Genomic DNA, 19151 nt, shown 5'->3' on the forward strand with positions numbered 1-19151 from the left:
CACCTTTAAGCTGTCACTGACTTTCGCGCTTCTCCGAGAAAAACAATCCGATAAAAGATCTTTGTAGAACGCGCGACAAAACTAGATAGAGCGACTTATCGCAGAATATTCCTCTGTCATTGGTTGTTCTAACAGAATTATTCCGAAAGTTCCCGAACGCAAATGAGCATTGTCTTGAGCGCAGACTTTATAAAGATAAAGGATACAAGACGATCCTAAGTATAAGATTACCTTTTTTATATAAGATCACCTTATGCATGGACTATGAATTTATAATATCTTAAGACAATTTTGTTAAATAAGATGATCTTCATTAAGATGATCTTAAGCGTTTCCTTGAGAACGGACTATGAATACCGCCCTATATGGCTATCCTTGTCTTACTCTCTGTGAACTGGTATTAAACTATTCTCGTCTTTCATGGAGCGAATGTTCAATTTTCAATTTCGTTTATTAATTTAATTAATTTAAATAGAAAATTAGCGTTAACGCTACTAGTGTTTAGGAACATGACGGATTCCATTTTTATTATAATAATTAAGTGTCAAAATTTTCGTTCAGAAATGAAATTTATTGATCTTAAAATGTATAAAAGACTAAAATATTAATGTAAAAGTGATTTGGTCTTTGTAAGTTTAAAAGGTAAGAAATTCAAAATGGCGGATGCGAAACTTTAATAATTCATAATTTAGAAACGGTAAGAGGTAGAGAGATGGGGTTTCTTTTGTTGTGTTCAGATAATTAAAGGTTTATTTAGGTTTTTTAAAATTTTTGTGTTTTATGGATTTCAGTAATTTTTAATATATCTCGGAATTAAGAAGAGATATGATGTGAGGGTTTTTGTGAGATTACTTGACATGGCCTGCTGAGTATCTACAGTGATTATTTATTATTTTTAATAATAATTTTATGGTAAATTATATTGTTAATTAGTTTATTTATACAATAATGATTTATAGCCAAAAGTTGTTTGACCTTTTGTGATAGTTTCGATAGTCACATTAGCTAGGTTTGTTAATAGTATAATTTAATTTTTTATAACAATCATGTTTGAAAAAATGCTAATGAGATAATTATTATGATAATGTTAGTATGATAATGTTCTTTAGGCATAAAGGATTATGCTCCTGTGATTGCTATGCTTCTAATTAATTTATTTATATTCTATTCTAATTTTCTTAGTTCATTCTTATGGAACGTGCATTTATTCGTGTGTTAAATTGAATTTATATTGCATAAAGAATCTCATAAAGCCTGTATTAGCATAAATAGCAATTTGTAAGTGATTTTATTGATTCTAGGGAATTCTGATAAGTGCTTGTCCAAAAGTTTATAGTGTGATTCATGATAAACGGGGCTTAAGCTTGAAAGGAGGTCTTAAGGCGGCCATGTTCTTTAGGCTCGTGTCTACTACTTTAAAAACGCGTGCTCGTATCAGCTGAATGATTGTTGTGACAGTTAAGTTAGAGTGATTGTTATATTATAATATTGTTTTCAGGTGCTGTGCAATGAGGATGGAAATAGAAAAATTTATGCGGTTAAAATATAGCAGTGAATGTACCGTCAGACGTGACAATGCCAAAATCAAAGGTAAAAATTGATAAAAAAATTACAAAAATTGCCAGATGACATTAACGCTATGAAGTAATAGAAGAAAATATACGATTAGATAAAACGAGAATTAGAAGCAATGGAAGTAGATACTGATAGTGAAATGGATTATGAAATGAATAAAAAACCATTAGGATATCGTGAACAAAAAACACCGAATGATGATTCAACAGACGAAAGCAATATGAACACAATATTTTCACCTCCTTCGTATAATGCAGTTCCTAAACCTTTACAAATAAGCAATAAAAAATCTGCGAAAACGAAAGATACTACTCCTAATAAAGACCAGTAAATGAAAAATTTCCAAACAAAAAATTAAGCAAGAAAACAAATAAAAAATCTAACTTGAAGGAACGAACACCACCAAGAGAATTACAGAGACCAAGAATAAGAAAAATGGAAGTTACTTCTGTCAACATTATAGACTCCCGAGATCACATATGGATGAGGAATGATAATATAATATACTTTATAAATACGAAGATCCGATAGATGAAATAGGGAGAAGAATTAATTGATAGGAAAATATGCCAGAAACCAAAGAACTTTAAAGGAATAATAGGACATGTGTTAATATCAGAAAAGAACAACAAGAAAAATTTTGGAAGGTAATTCTACAGAATAGGGCCTTTTCCGAATTTTGATATTTTCTTGCGGTTTTCTTGGTAAAAACCTTTATTGTGGCTCCGAAAGTGATAATCAATCGGGGGAGCCCGAAAAATATGCACCCTACCTATTTTTTTTACCTATTTTTACTTTATTTTTAATAAATGTCTAGATTAAGAGCGACCTCACCGATTTCAATGACCTTGATATATGTCATGACCCCAAGTGACCTTCAGAAGGTTTTAGCCGTCGCTCGTTATTCGTTAAAAAGTTATTAACAAAAAAAAGTTTAGAAAATATAGCAGCTATTTTGAGTATTGGAAAGCATAAATGACTAAATATATGTCGAAATAGTTCACGCATACACTTTTCACGCAAACCGAGGTTTACGCACACCTCCCTCTGCTTTCGGGGAGGTGCGGTAGTCCCGAAATAGTTCACGCATACACTTTTCACGCAAACCGAGGTTTACGCACACCTCCCCCTGCTTTCGGGGGAGGTGCGGTAGTCCCGAAATAGTTCACGCATACACTTTCCACGCGAACCGAGGTTCACGCACACCCCCCCCTGCTTTCGGGGGAGGTGCGGTAGCCCCGAAATAGTTCACGCATACACTTTTCACGCGAACCGAGGTTCACGCACACCTCCCCCGAAAGCAGGGTTATAGAAAAGTGTATGCGTGAACTTTTCATGCGTGGAAAGTTAATATGCGAGATGCCACATGGGTTAGATGACGCGCTTTAAACAATTAAATACTTTTAAAGCGCGTCATCTAACCTACGTATTTTCCAAACTTTTTTGTTAGTAACTTTTTAACGAATAACGAGCGACGGCTAAAACCTTCTGAAAGTCACTCGGGGTCATGACCTTGACAACATATATCAAGGTCATTGAAATCGGTAAGGTCGCCCTTAATCTAGACATTTATCAAAAATAAAGTAAAAATAGGTAAAAAAAAATAGGTAGAGTGCATATTTTTCGGGCTCCCCCAATTGATTATCACTGTCGGAGTCACAACAAAAGTTTTTACCAAAAAAAACCGCAAGAAAATATCAAAATTCGGAAAAAGCCCTATTCTGTAGAATTACCAAAAAACGAAATGATGCGTTTAAATATTTCACATGCGAGCATATCTGAAAGCAATAGTGATATAAAAATACCGTGGTTTAGAATACGATGCATTATAAGACTCGCATTTTTAAATACAGACATTAAAATTACTGTATGTAAGGGCCAAGTGTGCATACCCGAGCTCAAGGATAGACCGCGTATCATACGTGAATCCCACGAATTTAGTGTCGGAGGACATAAAAGAATCGCAAAGACAGTGGCGCGGATACGTCATAAATATTTTGGGAAAAAATGAAAAGTCAAGTTGAAAAATTTATTCAAACCTGTAGTAGTTGTAAAAAAAAAAGAATTAGTACGCGTAAAAACTAAACAACCGATGATTATAACCGACACTCCTGTAGACGCATTTGATAAAGTTGCTATGGATATATTAGGGCCTTTGCCTATTACTGATAATGGCAATGAATATATTTTAACGATTCAGGATCAATTAACGAAATATTCAGTTGCCGTATCTCTCGTGCAAGCGAACTCAGAGGAAATCGCAAAAGCATTCACGCGTAGATTTATTTGTCAATTTGGAAGTCCCAAAGCAATTTTGACGGATCAAGGTTCAAATTTTACTAGTTCAATGATGAAGAAATTTGCAAAATATTTTAAAATAAAACAATATTGCACATCTGCTTTCCATCCCCAATCCAATGGCTCGTTAGAAAGAAGCCACCATGTATTGACCGAATATTTAAAGCATTATATCTTTGATGAACGCATTGGGATAATTGGCTCAAGCATGCTATGTTTTCATATAATACTAGCGTACATGAGGGAACAAAATTCACACCGTATGAGTTAGTATTCGGCAAAGTCGCACGATTGCCATCTGAAATAAAAACAGATGATTCGGTAGAAACGTATAACGATTACGTGAATGAACTTATTGATAAATTAACTGATCTAAGGAAACTAGCCGTGTCAAATTTAGGATTAGCTAAAATACGTTATAAACATTATTATGATAAAAAATTAAAAACACAAACTTATAAAATAGGAGATTTTATATATTTATTAAACCTAAAAAGAAAAACAAATTCGATGACGAATACACAGGACCATATAAAATTGTAGAAATCCTAGAGAATAATAATATTAAAATATTAATTCCACCAAATAAAACTAAAATTGTACATGTAGACCGAACTAAACCTGCTCGGATTGCAGATCAGGGATGAAGGAAAAAGAAAACACAATTACTGGTTTAAAAGATAATCCTGGAATATTTTTTAAGGCCGTTGGAGAAATGCGTACGTCCGAGAATTCTTGGAAGATGATAATCTACATCGACTTGCGCGATATTAAAGCTACAACGGCCAAGCTCAAACAGCAAATGGATTCGATATTACAACAATGTGGCGATCACAATTCGCATTGTGAAATACGACCACGACTGACTTCATTAATTGCCAAATTAAATAAGATAAAGCAGTATCAAGATCATATACGTGAACTCATAGGAGAATTCCGAACAAAACGAGCTCCCCTGGAATTTGTTGGACAACTTAGCAAGATATTATTTGGAACTTTAACCATCGAATACAAATATGACATGCGTAATGCAATAATGCACGTAGAAAATAAAACTAACGATCTCGCTCTGCTACTCATGAATCAAACTGTAGCAACGCGAACGCGATTTGGGGAACTGTACAACGCCACATGGGAAATAAGAAAGCAGCTTAGCGCACTAGAAATTAAAGCGATGTTAAACCAAAAACATCGATATTTTTGGGATGTTATGACAAAACTCGATACAGAAATATTACAACATGAAATAGATTTGAATATTCTGATCGACGGAATATTATTTGGAAAGCAGGGATTCATCCACCCCCGTTTAATTTTGCCGCAACAATTAATAGAGAATTGTAAATTAATAAAGGAACAAAATCCCCATGCAGAATTTCCGGTGAATACCGACGAAATCGGAATGGATCAACTTGTAAAAATATCCAACTTACGAATTGCCTATTCCGGAAATCGATTGATTTATATGCTGCATATCCCATTATTGATTCCTGGAATATATAAAATGTATAGAGCCGTACCATTACCTGCTAAACAAGCGTTTGATGAAACAAAATTCGCAATAATTAAATCTGACGCAGAACATATTGGAATAAGCGAGGACACCGATAGCTTCTACGAGTTCCGAGAAGGGGAACTGCGTGAATGTATATCGTCCAGCGCCGTATTTATCTGCCCAGCTATATTTCCTTTGAAAAAGATACGGCAAGCGACAAGTTGTAACATTCAACTTTTACTAAATAAAAATATAGAAATGGAATATTGCAACATAGTATTACAAAACCTACGAGAAACATACTGGAAAGCCTTAAGGGGATCCTATAGCGAAGGCCGAACTTCCTCGACGTCGGTAATGTCAACATTTCTAATCCTGTTTTTTATGTTATATATCTATATCTGTCCTTGTCTAACGAGAGGCATCTGTCTCTGTTCGATTGCTGCACCATCTCTCGCTACACGCAATACTGCTTATCCTATCAACCTGAATGTGCTTTTGCTTAATAAAGCTTCATTTTACAAAATATTTTTTTCTAGTCGTTGAATCTTAGTTTTATTTACACGATATTGTTCCTACATGTTGTCCCTACGTCGCCTTGGTGTCATTATATATATATATAAACAGCTATATATATATAATATATAGCAGTAATTTTGTTATTGTCGTCAGATGACAGTTGTATGTGCCCCAATTAGTAAAATTTAAAATTTTTTTTTGTTCCCGATATGAAATCGTATAACGCGATGTAGATTTTTGTGCGTACTTTAATTCTAGACCAAAAACTTGCAATTCTGTAAAGCCAATTCAAAGATTTCTTAAAATGAAAAAATGTCGGTAACTACCGCCACTATAGGATCCCCTTAACCACGCCCGGAAATTGGATATATACTGCAAGGAAACGTGAAATAATCCGTATAGAATGCCAACAAAGCAAACAAGAAGAAATAAGTAATTCTGGCGTTATCTCCATACGCCAAGGATGTAAAATTAAAGCAGGGACTACAACGATGAGCCATCCATCTGTTCACTCTATAGAATTCGTACAGCATTATACTCCAATGAACAACCTAAACATTTTACAGTACGAGCTTATCCGCGAAAAATATCAAGTCGACCTAGCAAAAACAGTACACGAATTATGGACGATGAATAACAGCCATGTATCAACGACTTTTGATGACATCTGTGACGTCCTGGGTGATGCGAGGTGGCTCGATCCGGCAGAACGTCTCCGTCGAAATCAAATTTTATGGGTTCTTCTTGCAGTTAAGGAGGTAAAACCCCAGGATAATTAGCTGTTGGTCGGCGATGTGGATTATGGCTCCTTAGATCCGTCGAAGGTAGGTAATTCAATAATCTTTATCTTTCTTTTGATATAAAAGAGTATGATATTTATTGTAGAACTTTTACGATACAAGTGGTTTATGTGGGAGGATGGAACAAGTATAAGATATGTGACTTTTCCTGGCTCGTTCCACACTCTCCGTCGAGAGGGTGAAAGATTCCGCTTTTATACAATTTTGGAAACGGTAGTGGGAGGTGACCGCACCTCGTTACAATGAGTCATAAGGCGTTGTCTAGCGGATGTGAGTCTACTTCTAGTGGTGTGGCTCGCTTGCCAGCAATGAGTCATAGGGTGGTATCTTGAAATTCATTACCTTATATGGTCATGCGTTGCGCTCTGCTTCGACATGTCCATATATGGTCTATGCAAAGACTAGATTCACTCGAATGAGTCATACAGGTGACTCGTCTGAATTCTATTTTTATTCTCTAGTCTAACAGCGATTTGTATTGAGAGCGATACTTTCTTTCATTATGAAATTTCAATATGACTTTTATTATAAAGAAAAATAAGAAATCTTTAATATTTGAATTTTTAAAATGTGAAAATATATGTTGAATATTATTTAAATTTTCTTTAGACATACTTTACATAGGGTAGAATAATTCAATAGTACAATTAAAGTCATTATTAGCATGTCTAAAGTATAAAAGATATTGCTCTCTTCGTCTAACAGTTACTATAGTATATCTGACTCTCTCTTTCTCTCTTTCAGATCGTACAATACTCGCATCTCGCTCGGATTCGCGTTCCTTATGCTACGCATGTACAATTCTATCTTTCTCAGGTTCGTGAGTGGCACTTCAGCGTTTGACGCTCGAGATTTATATTAATTTTAGTAAGTATATATATATATTTTGTTAATAATAATAATATTGATAAAAGTGATTTTAGCAGTGGTAATAATGATTCTAATATTATGTTAATAATGTATCATGCAGGTAGGAGTGGTCAGCATTCTCATTAGTACGGGAAATCAATGAAATTAAATTGTTTATATATATGTATATAATAAGATTTTTATTATTTTTTTTATCTCGCGAATGGTTGGGAATTTGATGGGAGTGTATAGGAAACATATTGCAGAACTTTCACTAAAGTATAATATAGCATTGGAAAATTTTATTGTTAATATATGTATTTGTTAATAACAAATTATTAATTAAATAAATTGGTATTTTTTAATTTATATATTGATATTGTTAAGCTCTCCTTAGTCGTACGGTTTTAATTCTACAATGAAATAATTTTTTTAGAGCCACTTTATTTTATTGTTATAAATGTTTCGTAAATAAACAATTGCAGAAATAAAAGTTATTATCATTTTTCGTAGGTGTACTAATGCAGAGTTTACGTGCGCGGTCAAAATTTGTACGGGTTTTCGCAAACAGTTTAACGCTTCAATGTCTCAATTTCCGCTTCCTTCGTGCTTCGTTTTTCGCTAGGGCCGCCCCTGGTGAAAATAGAAAGCTTCTCGGAGCGTCGAAGAAGGGCAAATGAAGAGTTTTAATAAATTTCGTTAAATCTTATTTATTAGTTTAATTAATTTAAATAAAAAATCGGCGTTAACGTTACTGGTGTTTAGGAGTATGAGAGATTCCATTTTTATCATAATAATTAAGTGTCAAAATTTTCGTTCAGAAATGAAATTTTTCGGTTTTAAAATGTATAAAAAACTAAAATATTAATGTAAAAGTGATTTGGTCTTTGTAAGTCTAAAGGATAAGAAATTCAAAATGGCGGACGTAAAACTTTAATAATTTATAACTCGAGAACGGTAAGAGATAAAAAGACGGGGTTTCTTTTGTTGTGTTCAGATAATTAAGGGCATTATTTTAGGTTGTTTAAAATTTTTGTGTTTTATGGATTTCCATAATTTTTAATTATATCTCGGAATTAAGAAGAGATATGATGTGGGGGTTTTTGTGAGGTTATTTGACATGCTCTGCTGAGTGTCTGCAGTGATTTTATTCATTATCTTTAATAATATTTTTATGATAAATTTTATTGTTAATTAGTTTATTTTGAGAGATCCAACAATGGTTTATAATCAAAAGTTGTTTGACTTTTTGTGATAGTTCCAGTAGTCATACTAACTAGGTCTGTTAATAATATAATTTAATTGTTTATAACAATCATGTTTGAAAAAATGCTAATGAGGTAATTATTATTTTAGCATGATAATATTCTTTAGGCACAAAAGGTTACGTTTTTATGAATAATCTGTTTTTAATTTATTTATTTATATTTTATTTTAATTCTCTTAGTTTATTCTTACGAAACATGCATTTATTTTCGTTAGGTCCGCGTGTCAAACTGAATTTATATTGCATAAAGGATCTCATAAAGCTGGTAATATTCATTTACGATCAATTTTAGTGATGCTAGGGAATCTTAACAAGCAATTGTCCAAAAGTTTATAGTGTGATTCATAAAAATGGGGCTTAAGCTTGAAAGGGTACCTTAAGGCAGCCATGTTCTCTAGGCTTGTGTCTACTACTTTAAGAACGCGTGCTCGCATCAACTGAGTGATTGTTGTGACAGTTAAGGTGTGATTATTTATTCTTATATTGTTTTCAGGTGCTGTGCAATTAGGATGGAAATCGAAAAAATTTATGCGGCTGGAATATAGCGGTGATTATACCGTCAGACGTGACACATCATTGAAAAGGCCCGCCAGATCAAGGATAGGAGAATGCAAGAACAAAGACTCATCACCTATAGCGCAGTAGGATGGGGGCATGAGTGTTCTCGGAATACTTGTGGTCATTATCTAGATGATAAGCAGGACTTCTTGGATCAGCAGTACTGCGAATTTACTTTATGCACGATGCTACCGTGACAAAGGAACCAAGGGACCTACCCCTTGCTCTTCAGTAGAGAATAAAAGCCGAGACACCGAGCCCAAATGCGAACAGTCTGGCTCGAGAACAGAAACACTCCAGTATAATTTGCGAGAAGAAGTACAAGAAGCAGAGACGCACAGACGAATTAAAAAAGCACAGCAATAATTCGTAAGTGACCAAACCACACGACTACGTACCAAAATTTAGTCTTTGGTTTGTGCTCACTTTACAGGATGAGAAGGAGTAGCTATAATCATAGCAACAATTACAGACGTTGGCATAGGATACTGGGACGACTCCGCCGGATTATTTTAACCATGCCTGGAATCGATGAAAATCTACCGATGAACCTAAGTGCAGCACAGTCGTATCGACGATCGCCAATTCCAACGCAGCGAGCACCACCGGAGCGCGACACCAGATCTCCTGGCGTCGACGTCCATCCCAACATGGACCGTGACTGGCCCGGCTCAACTGATCTAGAGGTCTTCTCCCGACCTCAGCGCCCACCGACACCGGCAAACATCATCTACGATGTGCCGCGGATGTCAGTAGCATCCGTCGAAGCAGCGATGTCCCCAGGAATGGAGAACCTGTTGGACGAAGTGCTCGACGAGATCAATCGAAAGTCTCCCGTCGATGACATCAGCCTGGGCAGCGCAACGACAGGAACCATTAGACTGCCTGACGTTTCCAGACCTCCGCCCCCTTACGCCAACATCCCAGCGACTCAGACGAGCCACGAGTACGTGGCAATGGCATCACTCGAGGATGTACGAGCTGAAGCAAGCAGCAGACCCTCGCCGATGCGATCACGATCCCTGCATACGATTTTATTTGTCATCTCTCGCGTGGTATGCGCAAGTCGCCGCAGAACTCGCGTTATGTTCAGATTGCGCAACGAGTGAACATACGTTTTGTATTTTCAATAGGCCAAACGCCGTATGGCGGCAATTACATCTAATTTCGCGCACCTTTGTTCATACGACTTTACATTGCGGCCGGTGTTATAAATTGCTGATAAAAACCAAACGCGCCATAGACTGTCACGAGTGCCGCACCACAATAATAGATTTGCAAGGACGTACCGAACACTTAACGTATCAGATTCTATGCGAGGCGGTTATCCCTCGCGGGACGCGTTAAACAATATATACTTATAAAATACGTTTGTGCGAAGCTACAATGCTATTATTTTCTATATACACAAATAATATACATATTATACATTTAAATATGCTTATCGAATATCTTGCGTTATATTCATCTTTATAAAATTACTAATCGGTTTTCTTACAGTGTACTGTTTAGAGGAAACTGTCCTATTATTAAGCACATTTGTATTAGTGCTAGGGTTACTTTGAATAATAAAAGAGTAACCTCTATTTTGCGATCATAATAAACATTAACGAGCGACCTTATTATAATACTAAACTATCAGAAAATATTAACCATACTAATACTTATTATATGTACATGGTGAAGGGTTTGAAATAGAATAATAAAATTCATATAATTAACATATGATTATATTTAATAAGCACGGTGGAGGATCCTAATTCCCTTAGAATAAGTACTTTGAAAAAATAAATCGTAGCAATCAGTAGGATGTAATCTTAATTATATACTAATAATTTTAACTCTGATTTATATACACGTATTTAGAATAGAAAAAGGGAAAAGTACGCTGACAGTCACATATATACATATATATATATATATATGGGGCATTCTCCGTGAAATCAGACACCCCCTCTGTCCAAAAATTGGAGTCAACCTAAAAAATTCTTTCGGGGCTCATTTTATAGCTACACATATGTAGTTTTAGTAGAGCTGCGACCTTTTGAAAAATCAACATGGCGGACCCCAATATGGTGGCCGAAGTCTGCGGGTAACGAGGTACGACAGATGAAATCGTTACTTGGAAGTTATAGACTGTCATAGAAAAATGTGTTAATGTGTTTATTTAGTAGTTAGCATTGAATCCATGGAAAAAATAAATTTTTAGTTTGTCCAAAACCAATATGGCGGCCAAATTATCCGTGAAATGCTAAAAAATAACTATTTCGTTCTTTTACAAACTGCGTTCAATTTTCATGAAAATTTATATCATGATACATTTTAAGATATTGATCATAAATTAACAATTGGGACGTCGTATTTGAATATAACGAAACCCAATATGGCGGCTGTATATTCCAAAAATGCTAAAAATGAATGACGTCGATATTCAAATCATACAAACTCTTTCCAATTACACATTTTGTTGCTTGCGATTTGTTAAGTGTTCCTAGGTAATTGTGAGGTGCAGAATCCAAGTATACCGTCAGATTTGTGGTCTATCAGATCTAGTTTACGAGATACGGCATATATGCCTTAGTATCTGAATAAGTCCATAAACCGATAAAAAATCATCTCATTTGTTAACTTAAGTACATTTCTGGTTACACTGGTCGACAAAATATGAACTTTTTCTCTATTTTGACATTGAATAAGTAAGTGAAGGCAAGACAGGTAGTTTTTCGAGCCAGTGAAGTCAAGAGAGAGAGACTGTCCAGCCAGTGAAGGCAGGAGAGACAGATTGTCCGGCCAGTGAAGGCAGGAGAGACAGACTGTCCGGCCAGTGAAGGCAGGAGAGACAGATTGTCCGGCCAGTGAAGGCAGGAGAGACAGATTGTCCAAATTTTTAATATCTTAATGAGAGACTAGCGACGAGGAAATACTGCAGCGCTCAATTAAGTAATAAATAACACAAGTTTGTAAGTTTGAAAAAACGATCACTGTTTTAATCTGTTTTTTTCAATATCTAGCGGCCATATTTGATCAACCACGTTCAAATTTTGTTACCGCAATAACGAAATCATAGTCAAAAATAAAAAAATAATGAAAATTCTTAAAAATTTGAAAAAGTAAAAAAAAGCAATTAAAAAATACCGTAACACTCAAATTAATAATAATTAGAACTAGTCCGTATGATTTAAATATCGACGTCATTCGTTTTTAGCATTTTGGAATATACAGCCGCCATATTGGGTTTCGTTATATTCAAATACGACGTCCCAATTGTTAATTTATGATCAATATCTTAAAATGTATCATGATATAAATTTTCATGAAATTGAACGCAGTTTGTACGTTTTAAAGAACGAAATAGTTATTTTTTAGCATTTCACGGATAATTTGGCTGCCATATTGGTTTTGGACAAACTAAAAATTTATTTTTTCCATGGATTCAATGCTAACTACTAAATAAACACATTAACACATTTTTCTATGACAGTCTATAACTTCCAAGTAACGATTTCATCTGTCGTACCTCGTTACCCGCAGACTTCGGCCACCATATTGGGGTCCGCCATGTTGATTTTTCAAAAGGCCGCAGCTCTACTAAAACTACATATGTGTAGCTATAAAATGAGCCCCGAAAGAATTTTTTAGGTGACTCCAATTTTTGGACAGAGGGGGTGTCTGATTTCACGGAGAATGCCCCATATATATATGTCTTTTAATATGTTGCAGTGCCACCTTGCAGCAATATTACTGCAAGATTGCCACAATATTGTATTTCAATATTGCTGCAATGTTGCTGCAATTTTACGCTGCAAGTGCAATGTGGCAATATTGCTGCAATGTTGCTGCAATTTTACGCTGCAAGTGCAATGTGGCAATATTGCTGCAATGTTGCTGCAATATATCGTGCTGTTAGGGCAAGGATACCCTTCCGAGTAACATGCAAGTGATTTTAGTCGGGGGTCGCTTTTAATTAAAAAGTTATTAACAAAAAAAGTTAGATGACGCGCTTTAAGTATTCTCTGCTTTAACAAAAAGACTTCAATTTATCAACTATTTACTGCTTTAAATGTTGTGTTTTGGTAAAGCAGCGACTTTCTCGCGAAATAAAGTATTCTCTGTTTTAACAAAAAGACTTCAATTTATCAACAATTTACTGGTTTAAATGTTTAGTTTTGGTAAAGCAGCGACTTTTCCGCAAAATAAAGTATTCTTTGTTTTAACAAAAAGACTTCAATTTATCAACAATTTACTGCTTTAAATGTTGTGTTTTGGCAAAGCAGCGATTTTCTTGCGAAATAAAGTATTCTCTGCTTTAGAAAAAAAAACGTAATATTAGTCGTTTATGCCTTCTAATACTTAAAATAGCTGCTATATATTCCAAACTTTTTTGTTTATAACTTTTTAATAAAAAGCGACCCCCGACTAAAATCACTTGCATGTTATTCGGGAGGGTGTCCTTGACAATATATGTCAAATTCAAGGTGTCACGTCTGACGGTAATTCACTGTTACATTCCAGCCGCATAAATTTTTCGATTTCTATCCTCATTGCACAGCACCTAAAAACAATGATAAGATATAATAATATTCTTTATTACTCGTCACGACAATCACTCAGCTGACACGAGCACGCGTTTTTAAAGTAGCAGACGCGAGCCTGGAGAACATAGCCGCCTAAAGGCACCCTTTCAAGCTTAAGCCCCATTTTCATGAATCACACTATAAACTTTTGGACAAACGTTTGTTAAAATTCCCCAGAATCAATAAAGTTAACTGTTCGTTGCTATTCATTGCCTATATAGACTTTATAAGATTTTTTATGCAATATAAATTCAGTTTGACACGCGGATCTAACAAAAATAAATGTATGTTCCATAATGGTGCGTTCCCACTGTACGCGTCGCGCGTCGCGCGTCGCGCGTCGCGTCGCGCGACGCGTCACGACGCAACGCTACGAAAGACGAAAAACAGTGTCAATTGTATTCTCACTGAACGCGTCGCGTCATATAAACGCACGGGCAGAATATAACTCATAAGAGGAATAAAAGTCGCGTTTGAAGAATTAACTACACAGCTTTAATTGAATTAGAGTGTAAGTATATTATGAAATATCTGAAATAAATTTAATTCATATTCAATCTTTTTTAGGTTACATATTATTAATTATCGCATTATTAATGGGTATTTTTACTTCAATTATTCAATATTTTCATTTATATTGTGTTTGTAGAATTATGGAAGCTTATCGAAGGACATGGCAAACAAAAGTTATGGATATGATGATACTTCATAAAAGAATACAACGTTTTGAGAAGGAAATATTCGTCGGTTCTGGATACGTCCCATACTTTATACTAGAAAAACACACGGAAACTGGGAACACTTAATTAATGAACTACGATTATATGATCATGAAACTTACTTCAATTTTATGCGAATGACACCACAGACTTTTGAAGAAATTATTTCATTAATTGGACTACAGCTTATGAAACAGACAACAAATTTTTGAGAGCCAATTAGTGCAGAAGCTCGCTTGGCTTTAACGATACGGTAAATTAAAAATGTAGGATGATTAGCTAGTAAAATGGTTTTACAGTGGACAAGGTATAAATAAATAACTACTTACGAAATTTTTACAGATACTTAGCTACTGGAGATTCTCTGAAGTCAACGGCTTTAGCCTTCCGAATTGGGATATCTACTACATCAAAAATAATTCGAGAGACATGTAAACTCATATGGCTTAACATGCAACATAAATTCTTTACTCCTTCTCAAGAAAATTGGCTATACGTTGAGGAAAAATTTGCACAACGCTGGAACTTTCCACACTGTGTTGGTGCATTGGATGGAAAACATGTTGTCATTATGGTAAGTATATTTCTTCATAAGCAATATGAGTCAAGATGTTACATTGAGTCGTATTAAAATTAATTGCCCTTATGAAAATTATGTTTAACTTTTATATCCCAAATTTATATTCTCATTCAAAATACTTTAAGTAAAAAAATAAAATAAATACCTCAAAAATAAATATTTGAAGGAACGTGTGTTAGAGATATCCTTACCTAGCTTAAATTCAAGTTTTTATTCTGCCATTTAAATTTATTTATTATATCTGACATAAAAACAAAATTATATATTGGTGTGAATTAATTAGATAATTGGTATAAATTAATTTAATCCTCGGAAATTTACAAATTGGAGCACTGTTTTTGATAGCTAAATAACTGAAAAATTTTACGAATTAACACATTTACAAATATTTTATAGATAATAAAATTTTTACTTTTTAAGGCTCCAGCGAATTCTGGATCAACATTTTATAACTACAAAGGACAGCACAGCATCGTTCTCATGACCTTGGTATCGGGAGATTATAAGTTTCTGATGGTGGATATAGGAGCTCAAGGTCGTCATAGTGATGGAGGTATCTTTAAAAACTCCGAAATGGGTCGTCGATTTAGTGCAGGCCTAATAAACTTGCCTTCTCCAAATATTATTGACCCAGCACACTCGTACGCATTTCCATGTGTAATCGTCGGAGATAAAGCTTTTCAGCTGAACACCTTTACTATGTGGCCGTACCCAGGACGAAACATTACTCCAGAAAAACGAATTTTCAACTACAGATTGTCCAGGGTACGAAGAGTAGTTGAAAATGCATTCGGTATCATGACAGCACGATGGAGAATCTACCATAAGCCTATGAGCACATCACTAGCTACAACCGAATCAATTGTACAAGCTACTGTTTGCCTGCTGTTACGTCCCGAGGGTCGCGGCCGCAACGCGGTGCTCGGACCTTTTCGCGGGGCTAGGTCGCTTTGTCGAGTCGTTGAACCGAGAGGCTCTACTCGGGGATACCCGCGACCGAGGTAATTCGCGATCCGGATTTCCGTCACCAATAAGTTGATCCGATTCGAATTCTCACCGGGAGGTCTGAGGTATGAGGTTCCTCACGCTCGGCTAAAAGATATCGCTCGAATATTTCCTCAACTTTGGTGCAGTAGTAGCACTCGAAGGCAGGGCGGTAGTCGGCTAAGACCCTGTTACAGTCGGAACACGTTTTGAATTCCGTCCGCGGACCGTACTGCACGAAGTGCCAAAGAACGCCTTCGAATTCTTGTCGAACGGTTTGATAGTTTTTGAGCTGACAGTAATCGCAAATGCTCACATCCGTAGTTATACGCCGAAAAAATATCGAATATACGCACACACCGGTCATTAGCCACGTTTTAAGCGGGGTAGGGGCATGATTATCCCCGGTCCACGGCGGATAGTCGAAAGTCAAGGACACATAGGCGGGTGAACTGTCTTCGTTTGCGTTTTGTTTAATTCTGTTTAACGGGGTAATTAACAAGTAATCGTTGCGGAACGCTGCACAAATTGGTTTATTGCAAAGGGATCGAATGTACGCACGCATCGTTCGTAGTTCGGAGGGGGCGAGAGGAGGGACGTACTATACGGAGCGCGTTTAAATGTGTACATTGGGTACATGAGAGTTGTGTTATACCCTGTCTAATGGTGATTAATTTGTGAAATGGCGATGATAGTGGGCTCCGTTTCGAGGTATAACTGTCCTCCCTCGTTCTCTTACAGAGTTCGTCACGTCGCGGGTTATATCAGTACACGTGGGACATGTCGCGGGTCCTTGGATTTCTCCGATCACGACGTCGCACGAGTCGCACTCTTCAAGTTTGTAACGAAATCCGATATGCAAATAATGCCTAACCAAGAGGTTGTACTGGCTGCGCTCCTGCGGCGTCAAGTCACGATAACACTCCTTGCAAAGGTAGTGTCTACTGTTCCGGTTTTGATGGCACACGACGAAAACACAAATCGCGCGGGACAACCAATTTCTACGCACGACTCTAGTGATTGACGAGGGGAGACGGCGCGCGGAGGAGCGCGGTGGCGTTCCACTCATGCCGTCCTCTTATCGTTAAGGGCGTCGTCACTTACCTTTAGTCGAGCTCCAACGAATGATCTGCAGTACCCCAGTGTTCAGGCGTTGGGGCGTCGAAATGTAGATGCAGGACCTCGGCACGGCGTTGTATGGTTCGGAGCCGGCGGGGGTCGTCCTGTCTAATAGTGGCGATCAGCTCCCAGGATAGGATGGAAGTAGTGGAGGCGAATCGAAGGTTATCGGAATTAACCGATAACTATGATTCCTCCGAAAGGTCTAGTAGTCTGCTCGGGACTCGGCCTTATCCAACGGGATATAGCCACACGGTTCGTCTTTATTCTCGCGCACAGAGGTTAGTTTTTTGGCGTCCTTGCACGCGGAGTTAGCGGGGAAGTATTAACCACACGGTTTGCAATTAGTTTTTCGGTACTTGGTTTCTCGTCTGCTTTGCGCGCCGAGTTCGCGACGAAGTATTTTTCGTACTCGAGGTCAACTGCGCTCTCGAAGTCGACTCCCAGCCATGGATTCAGAGGAGATGCGTGCAGGAAGCGATTAAGCCTACGGGTGCGTTTCTTGAGTCCGCCTTGTCGCGTTTTTAGGTATTTATTAATTGCCAATCGAGATTATAAAACAAATACACTTCGGTTGGTTCCTCTTGTCGTGGCGAGAAAGCGTGCCGCTCGTACAGCACTGCCTCTTTCCAGACACCCACGGACGATAGCGTGCCGCTCGTACAGCACTGCTTCGTACGCAGATGTAACGCAAGAGGAGGACCGGTGATTTAGATGCTTTATTGCAATTACTAAGATACCCACAGGCGATAGCGTGCCGCTCGTACAGCACTGCCTCGTGTGCGGATGTAGTGCAAAATGCCTCGTGTGCGGATGTAGTGCAAAATGAATATTGCCGAAGGCGGAATCAGCGTAGGATGTGCGAGGGCGGTGTAAGAATTTGTAAAATAAGAGATTGTGTTAAAATAGTTATATATTACGATAATTCTACATAAAACATCTACGAACTAATGCGTGATTACAAAATGACAAATGTAAAATAACTAAAACACGATTACAAATTAAAAGTATCTATAGAATTGTCGAATAGAATGGCCACGTGGCGTATTTCTATGAGATGATGCAATATGACGCAATGTATTACAATGAGCACGTGGCGTGATACAATAGCGGATCTTCTCGAAGGTTCTGAATTTAGTGACGCACGTGGAAATAGGAAGGTTCTGGATGTGGAAATAGAAAAGTTCTTGATGTAGAGATGCACGTGGAGATAGAAGGATTCAGTGGTTACCTAAGCTGGAGAGTCCGCATCCGAGGTAGGATTCCGAACAACTGAGATCGTCCCTTGGGATGTTCGCCCTTATATTCCTGTTTTCCCGATGGCGAGGGTGGTCGAGTGGAAGGGTTGAATGAATGGAAGGGTTGAGTTGCGTCATCAGCTCTGTTTTCGATTTCTCTCCTTATATGGTCATGTCTTAGGTTTTCTTCCTTTCGTTTGCCTGACTGGAAGGGTTGAGTTGCGTCATCGGCTCTGTCTTCGATTTCTCTCCTTATATGGTCATGTCTTGGGTTTTCTTTCTTTCGTTTGCCTGAGTAGAAGGGTTGAGTTGCGTCATCGGCTCTGTCTTCGATTTCTCTCCTTATATGGTCATATCTTGAGTTTCTTCCTTCCGTTTGCCTGATGGCGGGGGTGATTGAGTGGAAGGGTTGTGTCTTCTGGAAGGTTCCGGAAGGTTCGAGAAAGGTTTTGCTTGGAGAGAAGAGGGTTTCGGTACTCTTTTGGAGTAGGGATGGTGGTGTATTGAATTCTTACAGGGTAAAGTTAGTTTATCCTAAAGACTTATGTCTATCGCTTATATGCTAGAAAGAGTTAT

At 37.0% G+C, this 19151-nt stretch overlaps 2 protein-coding genes and 1 long non-coding RNA gene across 8 annotated transcripts in view; all 3 read left to right on the top strand.

The window, feature by feature from the left end:
• Positions 1 to 19151, top strand: part of LOC139813365 (uncharacterized) — a 76674-nt gene that overhangs the window by 3481 nt on the left and 54042 nt on the right. The window lies entirely within an intron of this gene.
• Positions 6554 to 7537, top strand: LOC139813880 (uncharacterized). The gene is made up of 3 exons (XR_011732290.1): positions 6554 to 6711; positions 6773 to 6957; positions 7432 to 7537. It is a non-coding gene; the product is annotated as an uncharacterized lncRNA (long non-coding RNA).
• Positions 15106 to 16239, top strand: LOC139812772 (uncharacterized). Its single transcript, XM_071777868.1, has 2 exons — positions 15106 to 15228; positions 15655 to 16239. Exons 1-2 carry the CDS (start codon positions 15106 to 15108, stop codon positions 16237 to 16239), a joined length of 708 nt encoding a protein of 235 aa, XP_071633969.1.

Source organism: Temnothorax longispinosus, chromosome 5, assembly GCF_030848805.1.
Source record: "Temnothorax longispinosus isolate EJ_2023e chromosome 5, Tlon_JGU_v1, whole genome shotgun sequence".
Lineage (NCBI taxonomy): Eukaryota > Metazoa > Arthropoda > Insecta > Hymenoptera > Formicidae > Temnothorax > Temnothorax longispinosus.